At 39.2% G+C, this 25,706-nt stretch overlaps 1 protein-coding gene across 1 annotated transcript; it reads right to left on the reverse strand.

Moving 5' to 3' along the window:
- Positions 1 to 740: 740 nt before the first annotated feature.
- On the reverse strand, positions 741 to 2,430 carry LOC103974587 (2-oxoglutarate-dependent dioxygenase 11-like). The gene is made up of 4 exons (XM_065134042.1): positions 2,041 to 2,430; positions 1,720 to 1,967; positions 1,300 to 1,624; positions 741 to 1,122 (listed from the first exon to the last, which is right to left on the reverse strand). Exons 1-4 carry the CDS (start codon positions 2,293 to 2,295, stop codon positions 883 to 885), a joined length of 1,068 nt encoding a protein of 355 aa, XP_064990114.1. The 5' UTR covers positions 2,296 to 2,430; the 3' UTR covers positions 741 to 882.
- Between the last annotated feature and the right edge of the window lie 23,276 nt (positions 2,431 to 25,706).

The following is a 25,706-nucleotide window of genomic DNA, read 5'->3' on the forward strand; positions in this document are numbered from 1 at the left end:
GAGACCTCGATATAATGTTAGGGATTAGTTTTTATACTTAGTTTACTAAGAAGCGGCCTTTAATTATCTCAATGTCTTCTTTTATATTTTGTCTACATGGACCACAAAAGAGAGACAAGCTCAAATGATCTCTTTTGGACTTTTGTCAATGGAGATAGATAAGTGAATAATGATATGAGCCTTTTCCATCGGACCAATCTCCACATGGTAATTATATGTCCTTTACATGATGATTAGGTGTCGAATAATGATTGATCATCAATATATTTTTTTTATTAAAATATAATATATTTTTACCATCAAATATTTACTTCATATTTTATTTCATGTTTGCTGTCGAGACTAACATGTCATGATTCATGATTATGAGAAACCATCACCTCTCCTCACACAAGGGAAGCTTTTGAGATAATATCTCTCGCAAAGCCACGTTTGTCGTGGTTGGATGAAAGAAATCTCTATCTTCTCTTGGCTTGACATCCGATGCTAGATGACTAGATCATTCTTATCGTATAGGGGTTTGGTCATTCTTGAAATGATCGAGCTCAAGAGAGAAAGAGAGTGTGTGTGGGGTATGAGGAATCTGTAAATTAATAACAATTTCATCTCTATCAATAAGTGTTAAAGTCATCAAGTAATTATTTTTGTTAGAGTGTTTCTCATGTTAAGTTTTTTTATAGCTTAGACCAAGTTTTGATGGATGATGATGTTACTAAAGAAATTAAGAGAAGAACCTAATATGAAATCAACACACTTTAAATATACAAAGATTCATGTACACATGTTTATTTGATGCTTCGATAAAGTAGATAACATTATCCCAAAACATACTTATTATTAAGTTCAAGCAACACACCATGAACTTTCTAACATCAGAGACTTTTATAACTTGAGGCTTTCCATAAGTCTCCTCCCTTCCAGTTTTGTGGAGAAGTAAGCTTTCATGAACTCTTTGTAGCTCATCGACACATACTTTGGCTTGTATCCCTTCGCGATCTCTGCAAGAGGACCAATCACCGAATCTTCTCTTGGCCCATGGAAGGTAGCGATTGAGAGGCGCTCTTCCTTGGCGTTTATCATCGCCCGATGCTCGATGCTTTTGTATACGCCGTTGCTCAATATCTATTCCGAAAGTCTTTTGTTTTTGTTAGAAAATATTTATACGTAAGAAGAGATTAAAAATAATAATAATAATAATTTTACATTAGTAAATATTGAGATAAATAATTTTTTTGAATTGAATTAGTATCGCACTTTTGCTATATGTTGATTCTGACTAGTTTGAGTCGAGTTAATGACCTCGATGATATCACCGATGTTAGCGATGAGAGCGCCGGGGAGTGGCTTCACCGGGAACCAATTCCCCCCCTTCCTGATATGGAGTCCTTCAACGTCGTTCACCTGTAGGAGCAACGTCAAGCCGCTGCCGTCCGTGTGTGGCGAGAGGCCCAACACCTCGTCAGCTCTTGGACAAGGGGGATAATAGTTGATCCTCACTCCCTGCGGTTGGTCCTGAAATATAGTAGAGAACTCCTCCGGTGCGACCCCCAGATTCTTCTCCATCACCTCCAGCAAAGATCCTGCCACGCCCTTCAGCTCCATGGAGTAGCAAGAGAGAGAGTCTCTGACGGCATGAAGCGGCAGCAAAGGACGTCATGTACGTAATAAGTACGTAGCTGAACCGCTGAGTAGATGACAGCACAAGAAGTCGAGATAAACCTGAAAGTGAGAGGTTGAGCTGGCCAGAGATCGATGTTCCTCGACTGGAGTGGTCGAGTTATGAGGTACAGCATGTCCGCCCAGTCCAGCTCTTGGTCGTCAGACACGACGAAGGCTTGGCCGTAACCTTCCAAGCTGTTCGGCAACTGCGCAAATGCCTTCTTCTCTTCCAAGGGAAGCTTAAAGAATTCTACTATATCAGCCTTCATGTTCTCCATCACTTGATCGGGAACTCCGTGATTTATCAACTGTTAGTCAGCATCAACGATTTGTTATGTTGCAGCTATGGATCACACGGTTTCGATCCGTAGATCGACTGACCTGGAAGAAGCCCCAGTCTGCACAGGCGTGGTGGAGCTTAGCAGACTCTTCCCGAGAGAAACGGTGATGGAGGAGCCTGGAGAAATCGATGACCGGAAGCTCGCTGTGGCCGTCGCTAACGACGGGAACAGCCTTGGCTTCCGGCCTGACGTATCGAGGAGGGACGTCAGCCGGGTTTGCGATGGAAGCTGCAAGAGCTTGGACGTTCGGTACGTCAATGGACGTTCCCAGACGCTGAAAGCTCGGTTTGGCCATCTCGCGAAGCAAGCAAGCGCGCACAGACACCGCTTACGAAGACTGACACCTCTCAGCTCGGCTGGTTTGGGCAAGTAGCAGCTTCGACAACAATTATAGAGAGAGAAGGTTCGCTTAGTTGTCTTGCTTCTCAGCCACTAATCTGCCCACCATTACTGTCTACCAATAAGCTTACCAAGAAGCTTATCTCTTTGTAGTTGACTCAGTCTTCTCATCAGCCATCGTCCTACCACCGAAGAAAACTCTAGTAGTTCACTGCGACCTTTTTGTAACAGCTAACTTAGGAAAAAAATTTCTTTTAAAAGTATCAGCTAACTTAGTAAAAATTTGATGATTCATTATAAAAAATAAAAGTAAGAATTGGAGTCTTATTTTTGTAACTTATCTTTATAAAAATTCTTATCACTAAATAAATGTCTCTCTCATTTCTATTGATCCAAGTGTGTGGGATTAGCGAGCCGTCAGACATGATGGTTAGACGGTTCCTACATTCGCTGTTGGGAGGAATGTGTCCCCACTTGGGCGGGTTAGGGATACCACTCCATCCGTTATTGGGAGTGCGATATGGATTATCTTCATCCGCTTTCGGGAGGAATATATCCCGTGGAATATGTCTCACCATCCACTGTTGGGAGAGTGCACCATTGGGTGATGTACGCCTTTGTTATTATGTATTTGTTGTATGTGGCTGATGCATGATTTTGTTTATTATGTAAGAAATTATCATCATTTTTCTAATGCATAAGTTTTATGATGAATAGATATATTTTCATATTTAATTATTTATATATATTTTTTTTCATGAATATTGAAGATTATTTTTATAATTTTTCTGAGGTTCCTACCATATGTGGTTGTTGATATATATTTATTTTATATTTATTTTCAGAATAATCTACTATTGTGTAATTGATTTGAAACTTGGGTGGAATTGACTTGTGACCCTAAGAAGAAGATGTCAATTTTTTAGCTAATAGAATATTTACTATTGTAAAGATAATGATTTGAATTCAAAACGAATAAGAATGAAAAGAAAATGAGAGAGTATATTATGTAAATTATGGATAATAAATTACAGATTTATTATTATTTTTATAAATTCGAGATGTGACAATGACTCTGCTACATCAGCTGATGACAACGTATCAAAATATTGAGACAGTGGATGTGTTGAATCGATGGTTCTGAGATGTAACGTGCAACAAAGGAAATTGGACGCTCAAGAATTCATCCTGCATTAAACTTTCATCTTCTTCACTTACATTAAAAAATAGAAAAAAAAAGACATCATGCGTCACCCCAGAAATATCATTGGACAAGAGAGATAGTAGGTCAAATAAAATTCTTATCATTAAATAAATTCCTCTCTCATTTCTATCAATTCGAGTGTCTGGCTTCTTGTCGGTGACGCTTGCTACAGAATATGCAGCTAGTTATTGATAAGCATTCCGTGTTAAAAGAAATATATTTTATATCATCATATGAATGGATAATCTTCGTGTGAATTGTATGTCTAGATTTTAAATCATATAAGACAGACTAACAAAAATGAGATTGGACAACAGTGCGTTCCAAGAACTTGAGCTGTTAAGTCGTGCATCCAATCTTGGATGCAAACATGCTTTTCTTGCGGATAGGACAGCAATCACACACCACATAAATCATCATCGTGCAAGATTCCAACAAGTTCATCTTCCCTACCCCAGACACACTATGGTGTACGATGATCTAATCCTATTAGCTATATTAACAGTAAAAGGTAGCAGCTGGGAGTAATAATGATTAAACAATCAGCTGTTCGATTGCAACCAGAAGAAGGACATATAAGAAGAGCAAAGAAAAATCATACACTGCATGCGAGGCAAAAGAAGGGATGCAAATTGATTTACAGTTGTTCAGTCTTCCCGATCTATATTTGTTTTCGATTTCTTTACTTTCGACGTTATCGATTTTCATTACCGATATTCTTTCTAACGAGTAAAGATTAACTATTCTTATAGCTTTTCTCTTCTTAAAATACTTAGAATCACTTCTAAACTTAAAAAAAAAAAAGATAAATATTTAAAAAAAAAGAGTTTACAATCATTTTATACTTAAAGAATTTGTACTCTATGAAGTAAGTATAAGTGAAATATTTATAAATCTTAAAAGACTTCGAGAATAGAATTAAAAGTTTAATTTTTTAAAATTTTAGAATATTAACAGTACTACTAATGGGCCACAAATCAAAGTTCTGACGGTAGTACCATCAGCCATCAATTTGTAGTGGATTCAGTCTTCTCATCAGCCATCGTCCAACCCCTGAAGACAACTGTAGTAGTTGGCTGTGACCTTTTTGTAACAGTAGCTTATGCAGATAGAGTCGCCAGTGAGACTTTGAGTTTACAATGTACTTTAAAATTGTAGTAATTTGCTGTCAACTTTTTGTACCAATAGCATACATCAAACTACAAAGGGATGAGTGGAAAATGAGACATTGTCTTTCCGCTGCATGGCTACTTAGAAATGTACTGATCCAACCAATATTATAGGCCATAACTCTGTCACATCAGCTGATGACAACGTATCAAAATATTAAGACAGTCTCCTTGCGTAAGAAATTTCTTTCTGCTGCCTTCTACAGGAACATAGTTGCCTTCTACAGGAATATTTTATGGTTGTATAAGTTTTATCGTATTCGTGTTGTTTCCCACTTACTTTAGAAATTTGCACTTAGTGGTTGACAACACTCCCATATCTTCTCTCCGTATTATGTATATATGCTATTGCTGTCACAGTACTCGGACCTTGGATTGGTGGATGTGTTGAATCGATGGTTCTGAGATGTATCGTGCAACAAAGGAAATTGGCCAAGAGAGATACTTGGTCAAATAAAATTATTATTATTATTAAATATTTACCCGACGCTTGCTACAGAAAACGCACCAAATTATTGATCAAGCATTCCATGCCATGAAGAAATATATTTTTATCTCACCATATAAATGGATAATCTTTGTAAGAATTATGTGTCTATATTTTAAATCATATAAGACAAACTAACATGAATGAGATTGGACATCGATGCGATCCGAGACCCTGAGTTATTTAGTCGTGCATCCAACCTTTGATGCACGATGATCTAAGAATAGTCTACACGCATGCTTTTCTTGCGGATAGTACAGCAATCACATCATGCAATGTTCCAACAAGTTCATGTTCCCTAGACATACTAATGGTGTATGATGATCTAACCCTAGTAGCTATTTTAACAGTAAAAGGTTGCAGCTGGGAGTAATAATAATTACACATTCATCTGTTTATACTGCAAATCGACTGTGTCTCATTGAAAAGATGTGAAGGGGAAGGGAAGGAGAAGGCAACAAGGACGAGTGATGTCAGATCAGGACACACAATTACTTAGATGGGTCTTTTAGCGCAACCATGGAGCTAAGGATAGCAGGACTGATCCAGTCAGCAAGAGCTCCTCTTTCTGAGATCAAGAAGGATTTCTCCTTCACATAGCTCTGCAGTTTCTTCGAGTCATAGTCCAGTCGTTATTGATCTACACAAGCAGACAGTTTCAGCAATCGATTGTAGTTATCACTGTAACGGTTATTATTAAATATCTTATTTAATAATAATGTAACAGATTCTTAATTCAGAATTTCTTCATTTATTATGGTTTTAATGATTTCGGTTTCTTATTCTTTATGCATGAAACCGTTATTATTAAATTAAATATTTAATATCATTAAGTTCTTCATTATGGTTCAAACGTTACAAATTTGAATTAATTCTTGAACGTTATGAGTTGGTGATGATAAATGTTCTTGATGGGAGAACATCTATATATACATGAGGATTTTGGTCCCTTGGCTCAATCATCTTTTTGAAGCGAAAGGCTTTCCTACACCATCTAAAGCGAGAGTTCTGAGCCGAGAAGAACCAAAGTTCAAGAAGAAACCTCTGCAGAAATTCTTGGCGACAATCGCTGAAGGTATGCTATTTCGTTTCCGCATTAGTTTTAGTGTGTTTCTATTACAATGATTTAGAAACACAAGTTGGCTTCATTAAAATTTCTTCCATTTGGTATCAGAGCCGAATGACCTCTGCCTTGATATGAAAAAGTTTTCATTTTTATGCCATGAAAATGATTTGATTTTGATTTCTTCTTGGAAACTTAGTTGATATATTTTGTTGAAAATCATGAGGAAATATCATTTTCAACATTTTTAGTCGGTAAAATGCTCATATTATGTATGCATATTTAGTTATATTAAATTCTGTTTATGAGCAAATTTTTTATGTTTAAAATGTCTAGTGATCCATATAATCTTAATTAATTAAGAATTAGGCACAGCATCCTTAATTAATTAAAATTATATATAAAGTTAAAATAAGGATCACATAAGTAATTAGACATCATATTGTGATTGATTATATTTCGTATAATAATTGTTATCCCATAGGATCTTTTATTATATTTAATATAATTAATCAGGATAAAATATTAGATTATTTTCATAATTTACCCACAGGGATTATGAATTGGAATATAATTTGATAGTTTTATCATAAAGACCATATAAATATATTTGAATTAAGAATTTAGCTCACAGGCAATTTTTATGTCACGAGATTCATATTTTTGACATGTTTCACATTGGTAAAACATGTAATTTAGTCTATTAAGCTTCAAATTTTGACATAATCATGTTTGATTTTATGCAGTTTCTCAAACTGTTAATTTCTCTGATATTCGATGTGATATTCCCGAACTTAGTGGTGATAACTATAAGATATGGAAGGAGAGAGTTCTCCTCCATTTAGGGTGGATGGATATTGATTATGCTATTAAAAAAGACGAACCACCTGTAGTCACTAATACCAGCACTCTAACTGAGATCGCGTTATATGAGCGATGAGAGCGATCCAATCGGCTCAGCGTGATGTTTATCAAAACTAAGATAACTGCTGGCATACGTGGTTCTGTTGACCAGCATGAAAATGTCCGAGACTTGCTAAAGCCTATCGATGAATAATTCATCACTTCGGATAAGGCACTAGCAAGCACCCTTATAATGAAATTTTCATCCCTTAGACTCACCAACATAAAGGGTGTGCGTGAGCACATAATGCAATTTCGAGATATTACGGCTCAACTTAAGAAACTTGAGGTTAATATGTCAGAATCCTTCCTGGTGCACTATATTCTGAACACCCTTCCACCTCAATATAGCCCTTTTAAAATTTCATACAATACACATAAGGACAAATGGTCAATTAATAAATTAATGACCATGTGTGTTCAAGAAGAAGAGAGGCTAGTAATGGAATTGGGTGAGAGTGCATTGATGGTAACCACTCGAGGGAAGAACAAAACTGACAAACATCAAGCCAATCAAAAAGCTTATCAGTAGGGAAAAGGTAAAATACCACCCCAAGCTGATATCAAGAAAGAAGCAAGGTGTTTCTTTTGTAAAAGAAAGGGACACATGAAGAAGGAATGTACGAAATTCCAACAATGGCTTGAAAAGAAAGGTAAACCAACCTCATATGTATGTTATGAATCTAATATGGTTAATGCTAATATTAACACCTGGTGGATTGACTCTGGATCAACAATCCATATTGCAAACTCTTTGTAGGGTATGCAAAACCTAAGGAAGCCAGTGGGAAGTGAGCAAAGCATCTTATCAGGAAATAAGGTGGGCTCACATGTGGAAGCAATTGGAACATGCATTTTAACTTTAAGTAGTGGTTTTGTTTTAAAATTGGAAAGAACCTTTTATGTACCAAGTTTCTCACGAAACTTAATTTCTGTTTCCAGACTCGTACCATTTGGATATTCCTTTAATTTTAAAGACACATCATTTCGTTTATTATATAAATCTGATTGTGTTGGGAATGGTATTTTGTTTGACGGTCTTTACCGTATTTTATTACAAAATGATAATACTCAAGGTTCAATGCATGTTCACGCTGGCATTAAGAGGTGTAATATTAATAAGGACTCCTCTATATTATGGCATCGGAGATTAGGACATATCTCCATAGAGAGAATTAAAAGATTAGTTAAAGATGGGGTACTTAGTACTCTTGATTTTACTAATTTTAAGACTTGTGTGGACTGTATTAAAGGAAAACAAACCAATAAGTCCAAAAGGGGTGCTAATAGGAGTTCAGACTCATTAGAAATAATTCATACTGATATATGTTGTCCAGACATGGACATACATGGTCAGAAATACTTCATCTCCTTTATAGATGATTACTCACGATATATGTATATATATTTGCTTCATAATAAAAATGAAGCATTGGATGCCTTCAAAGTCTTTAAGGCTGAAGTTGAGAACCAATGTGGTAAGCAAATTAAAATTGTGAGATCAGATAGGGGTGGAGAATATTATGGTAGATATACTGAAAATGGACAAGCACTTGGTCCTTTTGCTAAGTTTCTTCAAGAACATGGGATTATTGCCCAATACACTATGCCTGGTTCTCCAGACCAGAATGGTGTTGTAGAAAGAAGAAACCGAACATTATTGGACATGGTGCGGAGTATACTTAGCAACTCCAATCTTCCTAAGTTCTTGTGGACTGAAGCATTAAAAACGGCTGTGTATATATTAAACCGAGTTCCAACAAAGACTGCCCAAAAGACACCATTTGAACTATAGAAAGGTTGGAAACCGAGTTTGTGACATATGCGCGTTTGGGGATGTCTATCTGAAGTCAGGATATATAATCCACAAGAGAAGAAACTGGACCCGAGGACTATTAGTGGGTATTTCATTGGATATGTCGAAAAGTCCAAAGGTTATAGGTTCTATTGTCCATCTCACACAACTAGGATTGTGGAATCAAGAAACGCTAAATTTCTTGAGGATGATGTGATTAGTGGGAGTGATCATTTCAGGAACATAGTTTCCGCACATGATCATATAGAATCTCAACCTTCCACATCAAATGATAGATTGGTTATAGTTCATAGTGTTAGGATCAAGAGCACTAAGAGGGGGGGGGGTGAATTAGTGCAGCGGAAATCTTATAATAATTTAAAAACAAAAAGCTGCGTTCGTTCAAAAACGATTATGATGCAAAAGCAAATTCTCAGTTTGTATCTAAGTGCAGTTTGCGTCTAAGCGCAGATTGCGTCTAAGCGCAGTTTTGCGTCTAAGCGCAGATTGCGTCTAAGTGCAGATTTACGTCTAAACTCAGTTTTACGTCTAAACGCAGTTTTACGTCTAAACGCAGTTTTACGTCTAAACGCAGATTTACGTCTAAACGCAGTTTTACGTCTAAACGTAGTTTTACGTCTAAACGCAGATTTACGTCTAAACGCAGTTTTACGTCTAAACGCAGTTTTACGTCTAGACGCAGATTTACGTCTAAACTTTGAAACTCGTTTGTATATTCGCAGAAGGCAGTATGCAGTTGAAATCAAGACGTAAACGTAAACTGAAATCTGATGATTGAGCGAAGAAAGCCGATTTACGTCCGAATGCAGTTTTACGTCTAAATGTTGAAACTCGTTCGTAAAATCGTAGAGGACAGATTGCAGTTATTAATAGGATTAAAATGCAAGCGTAAACTGCAAGGAAGCTCGTTCGTAAAAGCGCAGAAAACAGTTCTGCAGAATCAAACGTAAACGTAAACTGTAATGTACGAAAATACGAGTTTACGTCTGAATCCAGATTTGGAAGAACAGCACTTAGAACTTGTTCGTGAAAGCGCAGAGAGCAGTAGTGATGAGGGAGGTTTGCAGTAATGATAAAGTGCTCGAAATTAAACGCAAACCAGAGATTTATAGTGGTTCGGTCAGCCTTGACCTACTCCACTTTTGGCTTCCTCTACCGGTGAGGTTGCCGACGTCAACTAGCTGCCTTCCTTCAATGGGCGAAGGCCAAACTTCCCTCTTACAGTTTCTCTCCTTTTGACAGGCTTAGGAGACAACCTTTACAGACCTTTCTCTCCTCACTTTACAGTTGAAAACTTGAAGAACAGAAGGAGGAGACTCAAGGCTTTACAACACGTTTGAGCTCTTTAGAATCACAGAAAAGATCACAATTTTGGTATAGGTCTGTGCCTTTTCAGTGCTGAATGGGTGGGGTATTTATAGGCCCCAACCCAGTTCAAAATTCGAGCTCAAAACGATCAAATCGATCTAATCCCAGAATTTCTGGGATCAGGCGGTTGCACCTCTCGACTGGAGAGGTGGCACCGCCTGGCAGAGCTCGAAGACTGAGCTCTGCCGATTGCTTCTTCTCTGCCAGAGCTCGAAGACTGAGCTCGATGGTTGCATCACCTGGCAGAGCTCGAAGACTGAGCTTGGTGGTTGCATCACCTGGCAGAGCTCGAAATCTGAGCTCGGTGGTTGCATCACTTGGCAGAGCTTCAAACTGAGCTCAAGCTGATGCACCATTCTGCCATAGCTCGAAGACTGAGCTTGGTGAATTCATCACCTTGCAAAGCTCGAGACTGAGCTCAGGCTGATGCACCACTCTGCCAAAGCTCGAAGACTGAGCTTGGTGGTTGCATCGCCTGGCAGAGCTCGGAACTTGAGCTCTGGCGGTGCAACCTCTTGGCTGGAGCGGTTGCACCTCCCAGCCGTGCAGCCCTGGCGGTTGCACCTCCTGGCTGGGGCGGTTGCACCTCCCAGCCCCTCAGCCCAGGCGGTTGCACCTCCTGGCTGGGGCGGTTGCACCTCTCAACCCCTCAGCCCAGGCGGTTGCACCTCCTGGCTGGGGCGGTTGCACCTCTCAACCCCTCAGCCCAGGCGGTTGCACCTCCTGGCTGGGGCGGTTGCACCTCCTGGTGCAATCAGGGTCCGAATGGTTCACTCCATTCGACCCACTTGAATCTTTTCAGGGGCCCAATTGCCCCAAGATTAAGCTAATGGGTTCACCTCCCATTTTCCTGCTTAATCATCGTGCTAACTACGATTATCTCTAAGACAACTTCTGCAGCTTGCTCCGATGCGTCAATCGCTTCTTCCGGCGAGTTTCCGGCCAACTTCCGTCGATCATCCGACAACCCTCGGTGATCCTTCTGCGGACATCCGGCATACTCCTGGACTTTGCGACGATCCACTTGGCGAGTTCCGACGAGCTTCGCTTGGCAAGATTCTGGACTTCTCGGATCTGTTCTCTCTGAACCTCCGACGACCGTCCGAACTTCCGTCGAACTCCCGAACTCCCAACGTGATCATGATCTTGACTCCGGGGCAACTCCTGCTGCTTGTCTTAATCTCATCGTAGTTAATCCTGCACACTTATCTCAACACATAGATTAGATAACAAATGACAATTGACTTCATCATCAAAATCCGAGATTCAACAATCTCCCCCTTTTTGATGATGACAATCAATTGATAAAGGAGTTATCCTTAACTCCCCCTATCTATATGCCATAGTTGAGATAAGTCAACCTTGAATTCAAGACCTAAGAATTCAAGTGACGCATTGATAAGTTAGATCAGTTAAACTTATCAATGCTCCCATCATGATGCCTATCATGATGTATCTCTTCAAGAATTATGTCAAGACATGACATACATCAACAAGTTTGTATGATAGTGTTTGTAACCAATCATCATGCAATCATATAAAGCTACGAAGGACTATTTACATGATGCTTACATTTGAGATTTTTCTAGTAAGTTTGCATTTTCTTCACAATATCATATCAGGATATGATGCAAACTATAGTACATGTTCACATATCTCTTGGTGATGCAAGGATGGCATAACATTGTTTATAGCATCACTTAAGTATTTACAACTATGACATAGATATGATTATTGCAGTTCAGCTATGACATAGTGTATATCAATTCATATTTTTCTCCACATATCTCATGGTGATGCAAGGATGGCATAACATTGTTTATAGCATCACTCAAGTATTTGCAACTATGACATAGATATAATTATGACAGTTCAGCTATGACATAGTGTTTATCAATTCATATTTTTCTCCCCCTTTGTCATCAACAAAAAGCATGATAGCATTATCAAGCAAATAAAGGAAGTCATGACACATATATCACTTTATTGTTTTTGCTTGACGGAGGAAAGTCATTTTCCAAGGAGTTTTCATAAGAGAGTACGGGAACATCCCATTTTTAGCATACAACCCGAAAAATGAACTTTTTACATGCATTTGGTAAAAAATATTTGCAACATGTTGTTTGATCAAGCGTTGTCAAGGCATGTAATAACATCCGAAGAATAATTTTAACTAGTTTAAGTATTTGGACACATCAACATACCTAATTCTCTTCTTATGTAATTAAATTGTTCTTCACATAGGGGTTTTGTGAAGATATCAGCCAGTTGATGTTTGGTATCAATAAACTCTATGGTCACGTCATGATTAGTGACATGATCACGTATAAAGTGATGTCTAATATCAATGTGTTTTGTTCTTGAGTGTTGTATAGGATTTTTAGTTAAGCATATTGCACTCGTGTTATCACATTTAATGGGAATATCTTTAAGAATCACTTTGTAATCTTCTAAAGTGTTTTTCATCCATACAACTTGTGCACAGCATGCACTTGCTGCAATGTATTCAGCTTCGGTTGTTGATAGGGCAACCGAGTTTTGTTTCTTAGATGACCAGGATACAAGGGCATGTCCTAAAAATTGACATGATCCTGATGTGCTTTTTCTGTCTAGTTTACAGCCAGCGAAGTCCGCATCAGCATAGGCTGTTAATTCAAAATTTTCTGTTTTTGGGTACCATAATCCTAGATTGGTAGTTCCATTAAGATATCTGAGTATTCTTTTGACAGCTTTGAGATGAGATATCTTAGGGTCTGATTGAAATCTAGCACAGAGTCCTACACTGAACATAATGTCTGGTCTGGTGGCAGTGAGGTAAAGTAAACTTCCTATCATACCCCTATAGGTTTTTTGATCGAAGCTTTCTCCATTCTCATCAATTTCTAACTTAGTGGAGGTGCTCATAGGAGTGTCAATGGCTTTTGAATTATTCATTTTGAACTTCTTTAGCACACTTACAGCATATTTGGTTTGACTAATAAAGATGCCATTGCTTAGTTGTTTGATTTGTAGGCCTAAGAAGAATGTTAACTCTCCCATTAGACTCATTTCGAATTCATGACTCATAGTTTTCGAAAAGGATTCACAAAGAGATTCATTTGTAGAGCCAAAGATAATGTCATCAACATAAATCTGAACAATGAGAAAATCATTTTCAAAATTCTTGATAAACAATGTAGTATCAACCTTGCCTTTTACGAAATTATTTTCAATGAGAAAAGAGCTAAGTCTCTCATACCAAGCCCTTGGGGCTTGCTTTAAACCATAGAGAGCTTTAGTTAATCTAAACACATGATTAGGGTAGCCATTATTTTCAAATCCAGGAGGTTGTTCAACATAAACTTCTTCGGAAATGAAACCATTTAGAAAAGCGCTTTTAACATCCATTTGAAATAATTTAAAATTATTGCAACTAGCATAGGCAAGGAGCATCCTTATGGCTTCCAATCGAGCCACAGGTGCGAAGGTTTCTTCGTAATCGATACCTTCTTCTTGGTTGAAACCTTTGGCCACTAATCTAGCCTTGTTTCTAACCACGATACCATTTTCATCTTGCTTGTTTCTAAAGACCCATTTAGTACCAATTACTAAATGGTCATTTGGCCTAGGAACAAGCGTCCACACCTCATTTCTCTCAAATTGATTTAATTCATCTTGCATTGCGAAAATCCATGAATCATCTTTCATGGCTTCATCAACACATTTGGGTTCAATTTGGGAGAGAAAAGCGGCGTTGGCACAAAAGTTTTTAAAAGAAGATCGTGTTTGAACCCCCTTTGATGTGTCTCCTAGGATTAGTTCCTTAGGATGAGCATCTATATACTTCCAATCCTTGGGTAAGGATGTTTTGGAAGTAGATGCAACCAAGTTGCTAGTTGGAGACGGGGTTTCGTTTAAATTTAAGGAATCAAAATTAATATCATCATCAAGATCATTTTTCTTAATTTCTGAAATCTCATTGAAAACAACATGGATGGATTCTTCAATAATTAAGGTTCTTTTATTGAAGATGCGAAAAGCTTTAGAAACCGAAGAATAACCAAGAAAAATTCCTTCATCAGATTTAGCATCGAATTTTCCTAAGTTATCCTTTTCATTCAAGATAAAACACTTACACCCAAAGACTTTAAAATATGAGACATTGGGTTTTTTGTTATTCCATAGCTCATAAGGAGTTTTGGTGAGTAAGGGTCTTACTAGGACTCTATTTAAAATATAACATGCAGTGTTTACAGCTTCGGCCCAAAAATATTTGGGTAGGCTATGTTCATTCAACATGGTTCTAGCCATTTCTTGCAAATTTCGATTTTTTCTTTCTACTACCCCATTTTGTTGAGGATTTCTTGGAGTAAAGAAGTTATGATTGTATCCGTTGAGTTCACAGAATTCTTGGAAGTCATGGTTTTGAAATTCTCCACCGTGATCACTTCTAATTGACGAAATCATAGATTCCTTCTCATTTTGAACAAGTTTACAAAACTTGGTAAAATGTCTAAAGCATTCATTTTTTTGTTTTAAGAAGTAGGTCCATGTATATCTGCTGTAGTCATCAATAATGACAAAGGCGTATTTGCTACCTCCTAGACTCGATGTAGAGATTGGTCCGAACAAGTCCATATGGATCAATTGTAAGGGCCTAGAGGTGCTTATTTGATTCTTAGCTTTGAAGCTACCCCTAATTTGCTTACCTAATTGGCAAGCATCACATACATTATCTTTGATGAACTTGATATGAGGAATTCCTCTTACAAGTTCTCTAGATGATACTTGATTGATTAGTTTCATGCTAGCATGACCTAATCTTCTATGCCATAGCCAAGCATCCTCATTCATAACGGCAAAGCACATTTCATCACATAAGTCATTGATGTCAATAGTGTATACGTTGTTTTGTTTTAATGCAATCATAGATATATTTTTGTGTGGTTTTTCAATGATGCAGGCATTAGATTCAAATCTTATAGTATATCCTTTATCACATAATTGACTAATGCTCAAGAGGTTATGTTTTAAACCATCAACTAGTAAAACATCTTCAATAGAGAGGTTGGATTTGTTACCAATGGTTCCTTTGCCAATGATTTTACCCTTGTTGTTGTCTCCGAAGGTGACATATCCTTCGTCTATGCTAGAGAGCTTAGAGAATTGAGATGGATCTCCGGTCATATGCCTTGAGCATCCACTATCAAGGTACCATTTCTTGCTCCTAGCTTGCAATTGTTTAGTTTTCTACAAGAAAGGATGACGTTTAGGTACCCATTTGCTTTTGGGTGCCTCATAAATAGATCTACATTTTCTATCATGTTGCATAGAGTTTATCATGGTTCCTTTAGGAACCCAAATTAATTTGTTTGGACTTATTTTCTTGAATGGACAACAATGTGTCTTGTGTCCAGATTTGCAACAAAAGTTGCACTTGGTTTGGTGTTGAACGTGTAAGATGGGGCCTTTTACAAAGGTAGTTGGATTTTGGTGAGGACTCCTCACAAATCCAATCCCACTTCTTTTGGGAGCATGACCCTTGTTTGTAAGGATCATGTTTAATGACTTGCTACCAACCTCGAATTTCTTCAAGGTGTCCTTAAGCAGCAAGTTTTCTTTTTGTATAGTTTCTAAATCATGACATTTGATACATGAGTTTAAACTATCATGATGTTCGACTTTTAACTTATCAAACTCACAAGTAAGATTATCATGTAGCTTTTTTAGCAACTTGTATTTCTTATTTATAACTTTGCATTCATCAAATAAATCATGGAAGGCATTCAGTAATTCATCGAAAGATAAATCAGCATCTAATAAATCCGTTACCTCCCCTTCGATGGCCATAAAGGCGTAATGAGCAACTTGCTCGGTGTTGGATTCTTCTTCCTCGGATGCGCTCGAATCATCCCATGTTGCTTGGAGCGCCTTCTTCTTTGTTGTTCTTTTCTTGACTTGGGGACAATCACTTTTGTAATGTCCCGGCTTTTTACATTCATAGCAGATCACCTGGTCCTTCTTAGGTTCAAGTTTATTTTTCACATCATTTTTAAACTTGTTTCTTTTGAAGAATTTTTTAAACTTTCTTGTCAAAAGTGCCAAGTCATCGTCACAATCCTCATCACTTGAGTTTTCTCTCAAGTGGCATTCAGAAGTCTTAAGTGCCATATCCTTCCTGTTCTTTGGAAGGATGTCTTCCTGCTCTTCATGAGCTTTGCAGGTCATTTCGTAGGTCATTAATGACCCGATTAGTTCTTCAAGAGGGAAATTTTGCAGATCTTTTGCCTCTTGAATGGCGGTGACTTTAGGATCCCAACTCTTAGGAAGGGATCTTAGTATCTTATTAACAAGCTCAAAATCCGAAAAGCTCTTTCCGAGACCTTTTAAACCGTTGACGACATCCGTGAAACGGGTGAACATGTCGCCAATGGTTTCACTCGGTTTCATTCGAAAAAGTTCAAAAGAATGCAGCAACAGATTGATTTTTGACTCTTTCACTCTACTTGTGCCCTCGTGGGTCACTTCAAGTGTGTGCCAAATATCAAAAGCAGTTTCGCACGTTGAAACGCGATTAAACTCGTTTTTATCAAGAGCGCAAAATAAGGCATTCATAGCCTTTGCATTAAGAGCGAAAGTCTTCTTCTCCAAATCGTTCCAATCGATCATTGGAAGAGAAGGTTTTGAAAATCCATTTTCAACAAGGTTCCACAGTTCTAAATCCATAGAAATAAGAAAGATCCTCATTCGGGTCTTCCAGTAAGTGTAGTCCGTTCCACTGAACATGGGTGGACGTGTAATTGAATGCCCCTCTTGGTTTCCGGCGTATGCCATCTCTCTTGGGTTTTAATCCTTTAGAGAGTTAACCGAGCTCTGATACCAATTGTTAGGATCAAGAGCACTAAGAGGGGGGGGGGGTGAATTAGTGCAGCGGAAATCTTATAATAATTTAAAAACAAAAAGCTGCGTTCGTTCAAAAACGATTATGATGCAAAAGCAAATTCTCAGTTTGTATCTAAGTGCAGTTTGCGTCTAAGCGCAGATTGCGTCTAAGCGCAGTTTTGCGTCTAAGCGCAGATTGCGTCTAAGTGCAGATTTACGTCTAAACTCAGTTTTACGTCTAAACGCAGTTTTACGTCTAAACGCAGTTTTACGTCTAAACGCAGATTTACGTCTAAACGCAGTTTTACGTCTAAACGTAGTTTTACGTCTAAACGCAGATTTACGTCTAAACGCAGTTTTACGTCTAAACGCAGTTTTACGTCTAGACGCAGATTTACGTCTAAATTTGAAACTCGTTTGTATATTCGCAGAAGGCAGTATGCAGTTGAAATCAAGACGTAAACGTAAACTGAAATCTGATGATTGAGCGAAGAAAGCCGATTTACGTCCGAATGCAGTTTTACGTCTAAATGTTGAAACTCGTTCGTAAAATCGTAGAGGACAGATTGCAGTTATTAATAGGATTAAAATGCAAGCGTAAACTGCAAGGAAGCTCGTTCGTAAAAGCGCAGAAAACAGTTCTGCAGAATCAAACGTAAACGTAAACTGTAATGTACGAAAATACGAGTTTACGTCTGAATCCAGATTTGGAAGAACAGCACTTAGAACTTGTTCGTGAAAGCGCAGAGAGCAGTAGTGATGAGGGAGGTTTGCAGTAATGATAAAGTGCTCGAAATTAAATGCAAACCAGAGATTTATAGTGGTTCGGTCAGCCTTGACCTACTCCACTTTTGGCTTCCTCTACCGGTGAGGTTGCCGACGTCAACTAGCTGCCTTCCTTCAATGGGCGAAGGCCAAACTTCCCTCTTACAGTTTCTCTCCTTTTGACAGGCTTAGGAGACAACCTTTACAGACCTTTCTCTCCTCACTTTACAGTTGAAAACTTGAAGAACAGAAGGAGGAGACTCAAGGCTTTACAACACGTTTGAGCTCTTTAGAATCACAGAAAAGATCACAATTTTGGTATAGGTCTGTGCCTTTTCAGTGCTGAATGGGTGGGGTATTTATAGGCCCCAACCCAGTTCAAAATTCGAGCTCAAAACGATCAAATCGATCTAATCCCAGAATTTCTGGGATCAGGCGGTTGCACCTCTCGACTGGAGAGGTGGCACCGCCTGGCAGAGCTCGAAGACTGAGCTCTGCCGATTGCTTCTTCTCTGCCAGAGCTCGAAGACTGAGCTCGATGGTTGCATCACCTGGCAGAGCTCGAAGACTGAGCTTGGTGGTTGCATCACCTGGCAGAGCTCGAAATCTGAGCTCGGTGGTTGCATCACTTGGCAGAGCTTCAAACTGAGCTCAAGCTGATGCACCATTCTGCCATAGCTCGAAGACTGAGCTTGGTGAATTCATCACCTTGCAAAGCTCGAGACTGAGCTCAGGCTGATGCACCACTCTGCCAAAGCTCGAAGACTGAGCTTGGTGGTTGCATCGCCTGGCAGAGCTCGGAACTTGAGCTCTGGCGGTGCAACCTCTTGGCTGGAGCGGTTGCACCTCCCAGCCGTGCAGCCCTGGCGGTTGCACCTCCTGGCTGGGGCGGTTGCACCTCCCAGCCCCTCAGCCCAGGCGGTTGCACCTCCTGGCTGGGGCGGTTGCACCTCTCAACCCCTCAGCCCAGGCGGTTGCACCTCCTGGCTGGGGCGGTTGCACCTCTCAACCCCTCAGCCCAGGCGGTTGCACCTCCTGGCTGGGGCGGTTGCACCTCCTGGTGCAATCAGGGTCCGAATGGTTCACTCCATTCGACCCACTTGAATCTTTTCAGGGGCCCAATTGCCCCAAGATTAAGCTAATGGGTTCACCTCCCATTTTCCTGCTTAATCATCGTGCTAACTACGATTATCTCTAAGACAACTTCTGCAGCTTGCTCCGATGCGTCAATCGCTTCTTCCGGCGAGTTTCCGGCCAACTTCCGTCGATCATCCGACAACCCTCGGTGATCCTTCTGCGGACATCCGGCATACTCCTGGACTTTGCGACGATCCACTTGGCGAGTTCCGACGAGCTTCGCTTGGCAAGATTCTGGACTTCTCGGATCTGTTCTCTCTGAACCTCCGACGACCGTCCGAACTTCCGTCGAACTCCCGAACTCCCAACGTGATCATGATCTTGACTCCGGGGCAACTCCTGCTGCTTGTCTTAATCTCATCGTAGTTAATCCTGCACACTTATCTCAACACATAGATTAGATAACAAATGACAATTGACTTCATCATCAAAATCCGAGATTCAACACATAGCACTCCTCAAGTACAAACTAGTGCTAAACAACCAATCATTGAAATTCCACAAGTTGTTGATAGTATTCTAATAGATCAAGCAATTCAGGAATTACAACAAGCTTCTGAACAACTAGTTGAACCACAAGTTCCTCAAGGAACCATTGGTACAACATTAAGAAGATCTACTAGAAATAAAAGATCAGTAATTCCTGGTGATTATGTTGTATATCTACAAGAATCTGACTATAATATTGGAGCAAAAAATGATCCTGAAACATTTTCACAAGCCATGAGTTGCAAAAAGTCAAATTTGTGGCATGATGCTATGAAAGAAGAGATGAATTCCATGATGAGCAATGGAGTCTGGGATCTTGTAGAGTTGCCTAATGAAGCAAAGGCCATTGGTTGCAAATGGGTCTTTAAAACTAAGAAAGATTCGTTAGGCAACATTGAGAGATACAAGGCAAGACTTGTTGCAAAGGGATTTACTCAAAAAGAGGGAATCGATTATACGGAGACATTTTCTCCTATATCTAAGAAAGATTCTCTGTGTATTATTTTAGCATTAGTTGCTCATTTTGACCTTGAGTTGCAACAAATGGATGTGAAAACAACATTTCTTAATGGAGATCTAGAGGAAGAGGTTTATATGAAACAACCTGAAGGTTTCTCCTCTAGTGTTGGTGAGCACTTGGTTTGCAAGCTTAGGAAGTCTATATACGGCTTAAAACAAGCCTCCCGCCAATGGTATTTTAAATTTCATGAAGTGATTTCTTCATTCGGATTTGTTGAAAATCTCATGGATCAATGCATATACCAGAAGGTTAGTGGGAGTAAAATATGTTTCCTTATTTTATATGTAGATGATATTTTGCTTGCAACCAATGATAAGGATTTGCTGCATGAGGTGAAATAATTTCTTTCTAAAAATTTTGACATGAAGGATATGGGTGAAGCATCTTATGTCATTGGCATTAAGATCTATAGAGATAGACCTCGAGGCATTTTAGGTCTATCACAAGAAACCTATTTTGATAAACTTTTAGAAAGATTTCAGATGAAGGATTGTTCACCAAGTGTTGCTCCCATTGTGAAAGGTGATAGGTTCAATTTGAACCAATGCCCAAAGAACAATTTTGAAAGGGAATCAATGAAAAACATCCCATATGCTTCTGTCGTAGGAAGCCTTATGTATGCTCAGGTTTGTACTAGATCTGATATTGCATTTATTTGTGGGGATGCTAGGTCGATATCAGAGTAATCCAGGTATGGACCACTGGAGAGCTGCAGAGAAAGTGATGAGGTATCTATAAGGAACCAAAGATTACATGCTTATGTATAGACATACAGACAATCTGGATGTGATTGGTTACTCAGATTCAGACTTCGTCGATTGTGTTGATTCTCGTAAATCAACATCAGGATATATTTTTATGATGCCGGTGGAGCTATTTCTTGGAGAAGCGCTAAGCAGACCTTGACTGCTACTTCTACCATGGAAGCTGAGTTTGTCTCCTGCTTTGAGGCTACTTCACATGGTGTATGGCTTAAGAGTTTTATTTCTGGGCTTAGAATTATGGATTCTATTTCTAGGCATTAAGAATTTTCTGTGACAATTCAGCTGCTGTCTTTATGACTAAAAACAATAAAAGTGGAAGTCGAAGTAAACACATCGACATTAAGTATTTAGCCATAAGAGAACGTGTAAAAGAAAAGAAAGTGGTCATTGAGCACATTAGCACTGAATTGATGATTGCTAATCCTTTGACTAAAGGCATGCCACCTCTAAAATTCAAGGATCATGTAAAGAAAATGGGACTTAGTTCCACTTTGTAATGATATTGAAACTCTTATATATTGTGAAATTTTCTCATTTATGTGCACATTATTTTGAGAAAATATATTGTTGTTGGACCAAGAATAAATATAAGGTTTATTCATAAAGTAATATTACCATATTAAGATTAAGAAACTAAATACATCGTGATACATGGATGATAATACTCGCTCTTAGAGGATTTATCGCTATGATTCATTTATTTATTTCTTAAGAAAGTTGTTCGAGAAAGATTAATTCAAATTATTAAGATAAACGTATGGACCAAGTGGGAGAATGTAACGGTTATTATTAAATATCTTATTTAATAATAACGTAACTGTTCTTATTAAGATTCATAATTCATTATCATGAATTTCTTCATTTATTATGGTTTAAATGATTTCGGTTTCTTATTCTTTATGCATGAAATCATTATTATTAAATTAAATATTTAATATCATTAAGTTCTTCATTATGGTCCAAACGTTACAAATTTGAATTAATTCTTGAACGTTATGAGTTGGTGATGATAAATGTTATTGATGGGAGAACATCTATATATACATGAGGATTTTGGTCCCTTGGCTCAATCATCTCTTTGAAGCGAAAGTCTTTCCTACACCATCTAAAGCGAGAGTTCTTAGCCGAGAAGGACCAAAGTTCAAGAAGAAACCTCTGCAGAAATTCTTGGCGACAATGGCTGGAGGTACGCTATTTCGTTTCCGCATTAGTTTTATTGTGTTCCTATTACAATGATTTAGAAACACAAGTTGGCTTCATTAAAATTTCTTACAATCACGACACAAATGTGTCGGTGGTGGATGCGGATTAATAGAGCACATATCTGTCTGATAACATTGATTGATTTAAGAGGTACAACCATAAGTATACCTTACAGAACTGTGTTATTTGCAGAACTGTGTTAAAGCATCGTGAGAAGTCCACTTCACATAGTAATCAATTAAAAGTATTTTTTTCTTCTAGAAGTTACACTCTCTCTTTTATAAGATTTCTCAATCTCTTACAACTTAAAATCACTACTAAACTTAAGAATTTATACTCTAACATTTTTTAAAGAAAGAGTTTATAATACTTTTATACTTAAGAATTTGTACTCTATCAAATAAAAATATTTATATACTATATTATAAACCCCAAAAGACTTCTGAAACTAAAAGTTTAAATTCTTGAAATTTTAAGATACTGACGATACTATTATTGTGATGGGGCCATAAATTAAGGCTTTGATAGTACTATCATCGGCCTAGGCGATACTACTGTTGCCCTAGGTGGTATTGAAACCATCGAAAAAGCATAAACAATTCGATTGACTCAAGTAGTACTACAGCTTGAGCCTAGTATTACCACTGCCCGAGCCTACTTTAAGTCACCGACTTGACCTTTTAATAGGCCCAATTAAGTCCTAGTTTAAGCCCAATGGATTCCTTGATAAGTTGGTATGATTTCAGCCCTATATCAACTCAATTTGACCTAAAAAAATCTCGCTCAAGATATTAACAATCTAACCATATATTCGACATAATTATGAAGCTTTCAACATATTGTATGCTATTCAAGCATATCATCTGATATTCTGATACTTCGTCTAAACCTCTGGTATATCATTATTTCTTTTGGTATATCACCCGATCTATTGGCATGTCGACTTTCCAACGGTATTCGATCTTTTGATGCAATACTCGATCATTCCAGTACGATGTCCAAACTTATAGCATGAAGTCTAATCTTCAGTATGTCGATCAATTTTCTGACTTGATGTCTAATTTTCAACATGATATTTTTCCCATCACAATGTCTAGATCTCTTACTTCGACAATTTATCTTTTGATGATTCAAGTTCATGATCGAAGTATTTCCTACGTCACTTACCTCAAAAGTATGTAAGTCCATAAACGCATCAATTGATTTCATTATCAAAATCTAAGATTCAACAAGTTGATATCTAGTGCAATGCTAGATCTAACGAGCATGGTCGCGGTGGCCCTTGCGCATGGCTTGTCCCTCTTTGTCGGCGTTTCCATGATGGTCAACATCTCTGGTGGCCACCTTAACCTGGTTTTCACTTTCGGGCTAGCCATGGGTGACCCCATCACCATCCTCACAAGTGTCTTCTTTTGGATCGCCTAGCTTCTCGACTCCACCATCGCTTGCCTCCTCCTCAAGTTCATCACCGAGGGTATGGTAAGTGTTGTTGCCTTAAGTGTTATTGATTTAAAAGTCAACACAGTCTGATTTGGTTTCAAAGGAGCATATTCATCCTACGGACCCATGCCAGGGTGGGAGAGGCGACCCGAGCGGACATCCGACGTGGCAGGTGGATTCTCGAGGTGTTGCAAGCTCTTAGCGATTGATCCACAATCATCTCATGAAGCTCGAGGTCATCCCGAGGTGCGTTCTAAAAGCGTTTAGCATTGCTCTATGGTGCTCTTTAGACACGACTATGTCCTGCACAAGCGATTGACTTTGGGGGGATATCTCGATCGACCCCCTCCAATTCTCAAATCAGTAGAGTAAGTGGATGGGGTTTAGTAGAGTTCAAAAGAGTTTATATAGAGCCTGCTTGCCCCTATTTGGTTTAAGGGTTTATGTTTTATACATGAGCGATCAATGATGCGAGGCCAATGATGAGTTAGGGTGTCCCTTACCCAGCCTGAGGATCATTGATATCGATAACCGATGAGTGCATCATTCAGAGGATGATTGTGATGATATACTTGCTAGGACCCTTAGCCTATTTGAAATAAGCAGGGGATGGTCTCCTCTGTGAGTGTTGAATAATACTGCTTGGTTTTAATGCGTGTGGGTGTTCCCTTACCTGTGGTTGAAGATGTCAGCAGACTAAGGTGAGAAGTGGACCTTGTTGACCTTTTCCGAGAGTAGAGACGGACAGGAGCTGATGGGCTATTTTCTTGTCAGTGGCCGCAAAGGATTAGCATGAGTCACCCATGCCTTTACTTAGGTGGCTTCCTTAGCTCAGGTGATGGGACGAGTTCACAGCATTGTTATTTTCCCTATCAGTAAACCACGTTGCATACTCTACCACCCCATGTGTCCATCGATCACCTGTCGAGGTCACTGAGGTCGTATTCTGCCCGCAGGCTTTCCCGACGCATGGCGTGGTGGCGGGCATGAGCGAGCAGGAAGGCATGGTGATGGAGGTGGTCATCACCTTAGCGCTCGCGTACACGGTGTACGCCACGGCGGCGGACCCGAAGAAGGGGCCGTTAGGGACGGCGGATATGGTCAACTCGGACCACTTGCCTTTGCATGCGTCCAGCGCTGGTTTTACGCCAAACAACACTTACAAGACAGCAGCACACACAATTGGTGGCAAAGCAACGCCTGAGGAGCATCCAGAACTCCCCTTCCTAAATTTTGCTTGCATCCGTAGCATCTAAAACCTGCTCAAGACTGGATTTATGAGAGCAAGGAGAAGAACCAGATGCTGTTGTTGCAAGTTCATGTGTTTAATGAGCAAAGCGAGAGCTCATCGCAAGGAGCCACCGAGCACGCGAGGTTCCAAGAGCTTCTCCGCCAATCCCTCCTCTCGACACATGGTCGTGCGTGTTTGGGGTCTCGGATCGAAGTCAAAACCCCATTTCTCCAGATCGAGGTCATGGGGAAGACATAATTGAACAGGAAGAAGACAAGCGTTCAGCTCGTTTATAAGCTCAGTGTCGCCGCTCCCCGATGGTCCGCCAGAGTTGAAATCCTTGCGTTTTGCTCCAAGGTTTGACCGTGCTGCTTAAGCGAAACCACAAGGAGAACGAGCCGATGCCACACATTTCAACGACAGCTTTCAGAGCAAATGTGTATATGTTCAGCAACCCTGATCTCTTAATCCAAGTAACATCTTCATTGCTTGAGAAAACAATGAATTCAAGTCAAAACTGTTCCTAGATCGAAACTATATTCTCCCTCTAGATTAAGGATATCTATGTTAGACTCTGATATACGATGAATTTGCACAAGCAAATCATTTAGTCAGAGAGAGAGAGAGAGAGGATGTTTGGTGCAGCGGGGACGACGTCATCGATCTGGCGCTCGGTTGATGTCGGATCTCGATGATGGATCCGGTATCGGTTTTTGGTCGGACCTTATATATAAGTCCCGCTCTAATTTAGGATCGGATCCTGATCCGACCCTAGTGATCTTTTTACCTCTCATGAATTGGGCCGTATTTTCGGCTCGGCCCTTTGACAAGTATCGGGCCGACATGCCCCCTTTTTTTATTGGATCGATTTGGTGTATTAGATGTGACGTGCGATATCTATTTATTTATTTATATTTCATGTTAGAATATTGTTATCAAAGTCACTG

This window comes from Musa acuminata, chromosome BXJ2-11 (genome assembly GCF_036884655.1).
Source record: "Musa acuminata AAA Group cultivar baxijiao chromosome BXJ2-11, Cavendish_Baxijiao_AAA, whole genome shotgun sequence".
NCBI classification, from domain to species: Eukaryota; Viridiplantae; Streptophyta; class Magnoliopsida; order Zingiberales; family Musaceae; genus Musa; species Musa acuminata.

Excerpts from the sequence above, each read along its gene's own strand:
- LOC103974587 (XM_065134042.1), bottom strand. The coding sequence starts at position 2,295 with ATGGCCAAACCGAGCTTTCAGCGTCTGGGAACGTCCATTGACGTACCG. Across the intron at positions 1,968-2,040 it reads CAGACTGGGGCTTCTTCCAG|TTGATAAATCACGGAGTTCC; the intron begins GTCAGTCGATCT and ends GCTGACTAACAG. Across the intron at positions 1,625-1,719 it reads GCTCAACCTCTCACTTTCAG|AGACTCTCTCTCTTGCTACT; the intron begins GTTTATCTCGAC and ends TCATGCCGTCAG.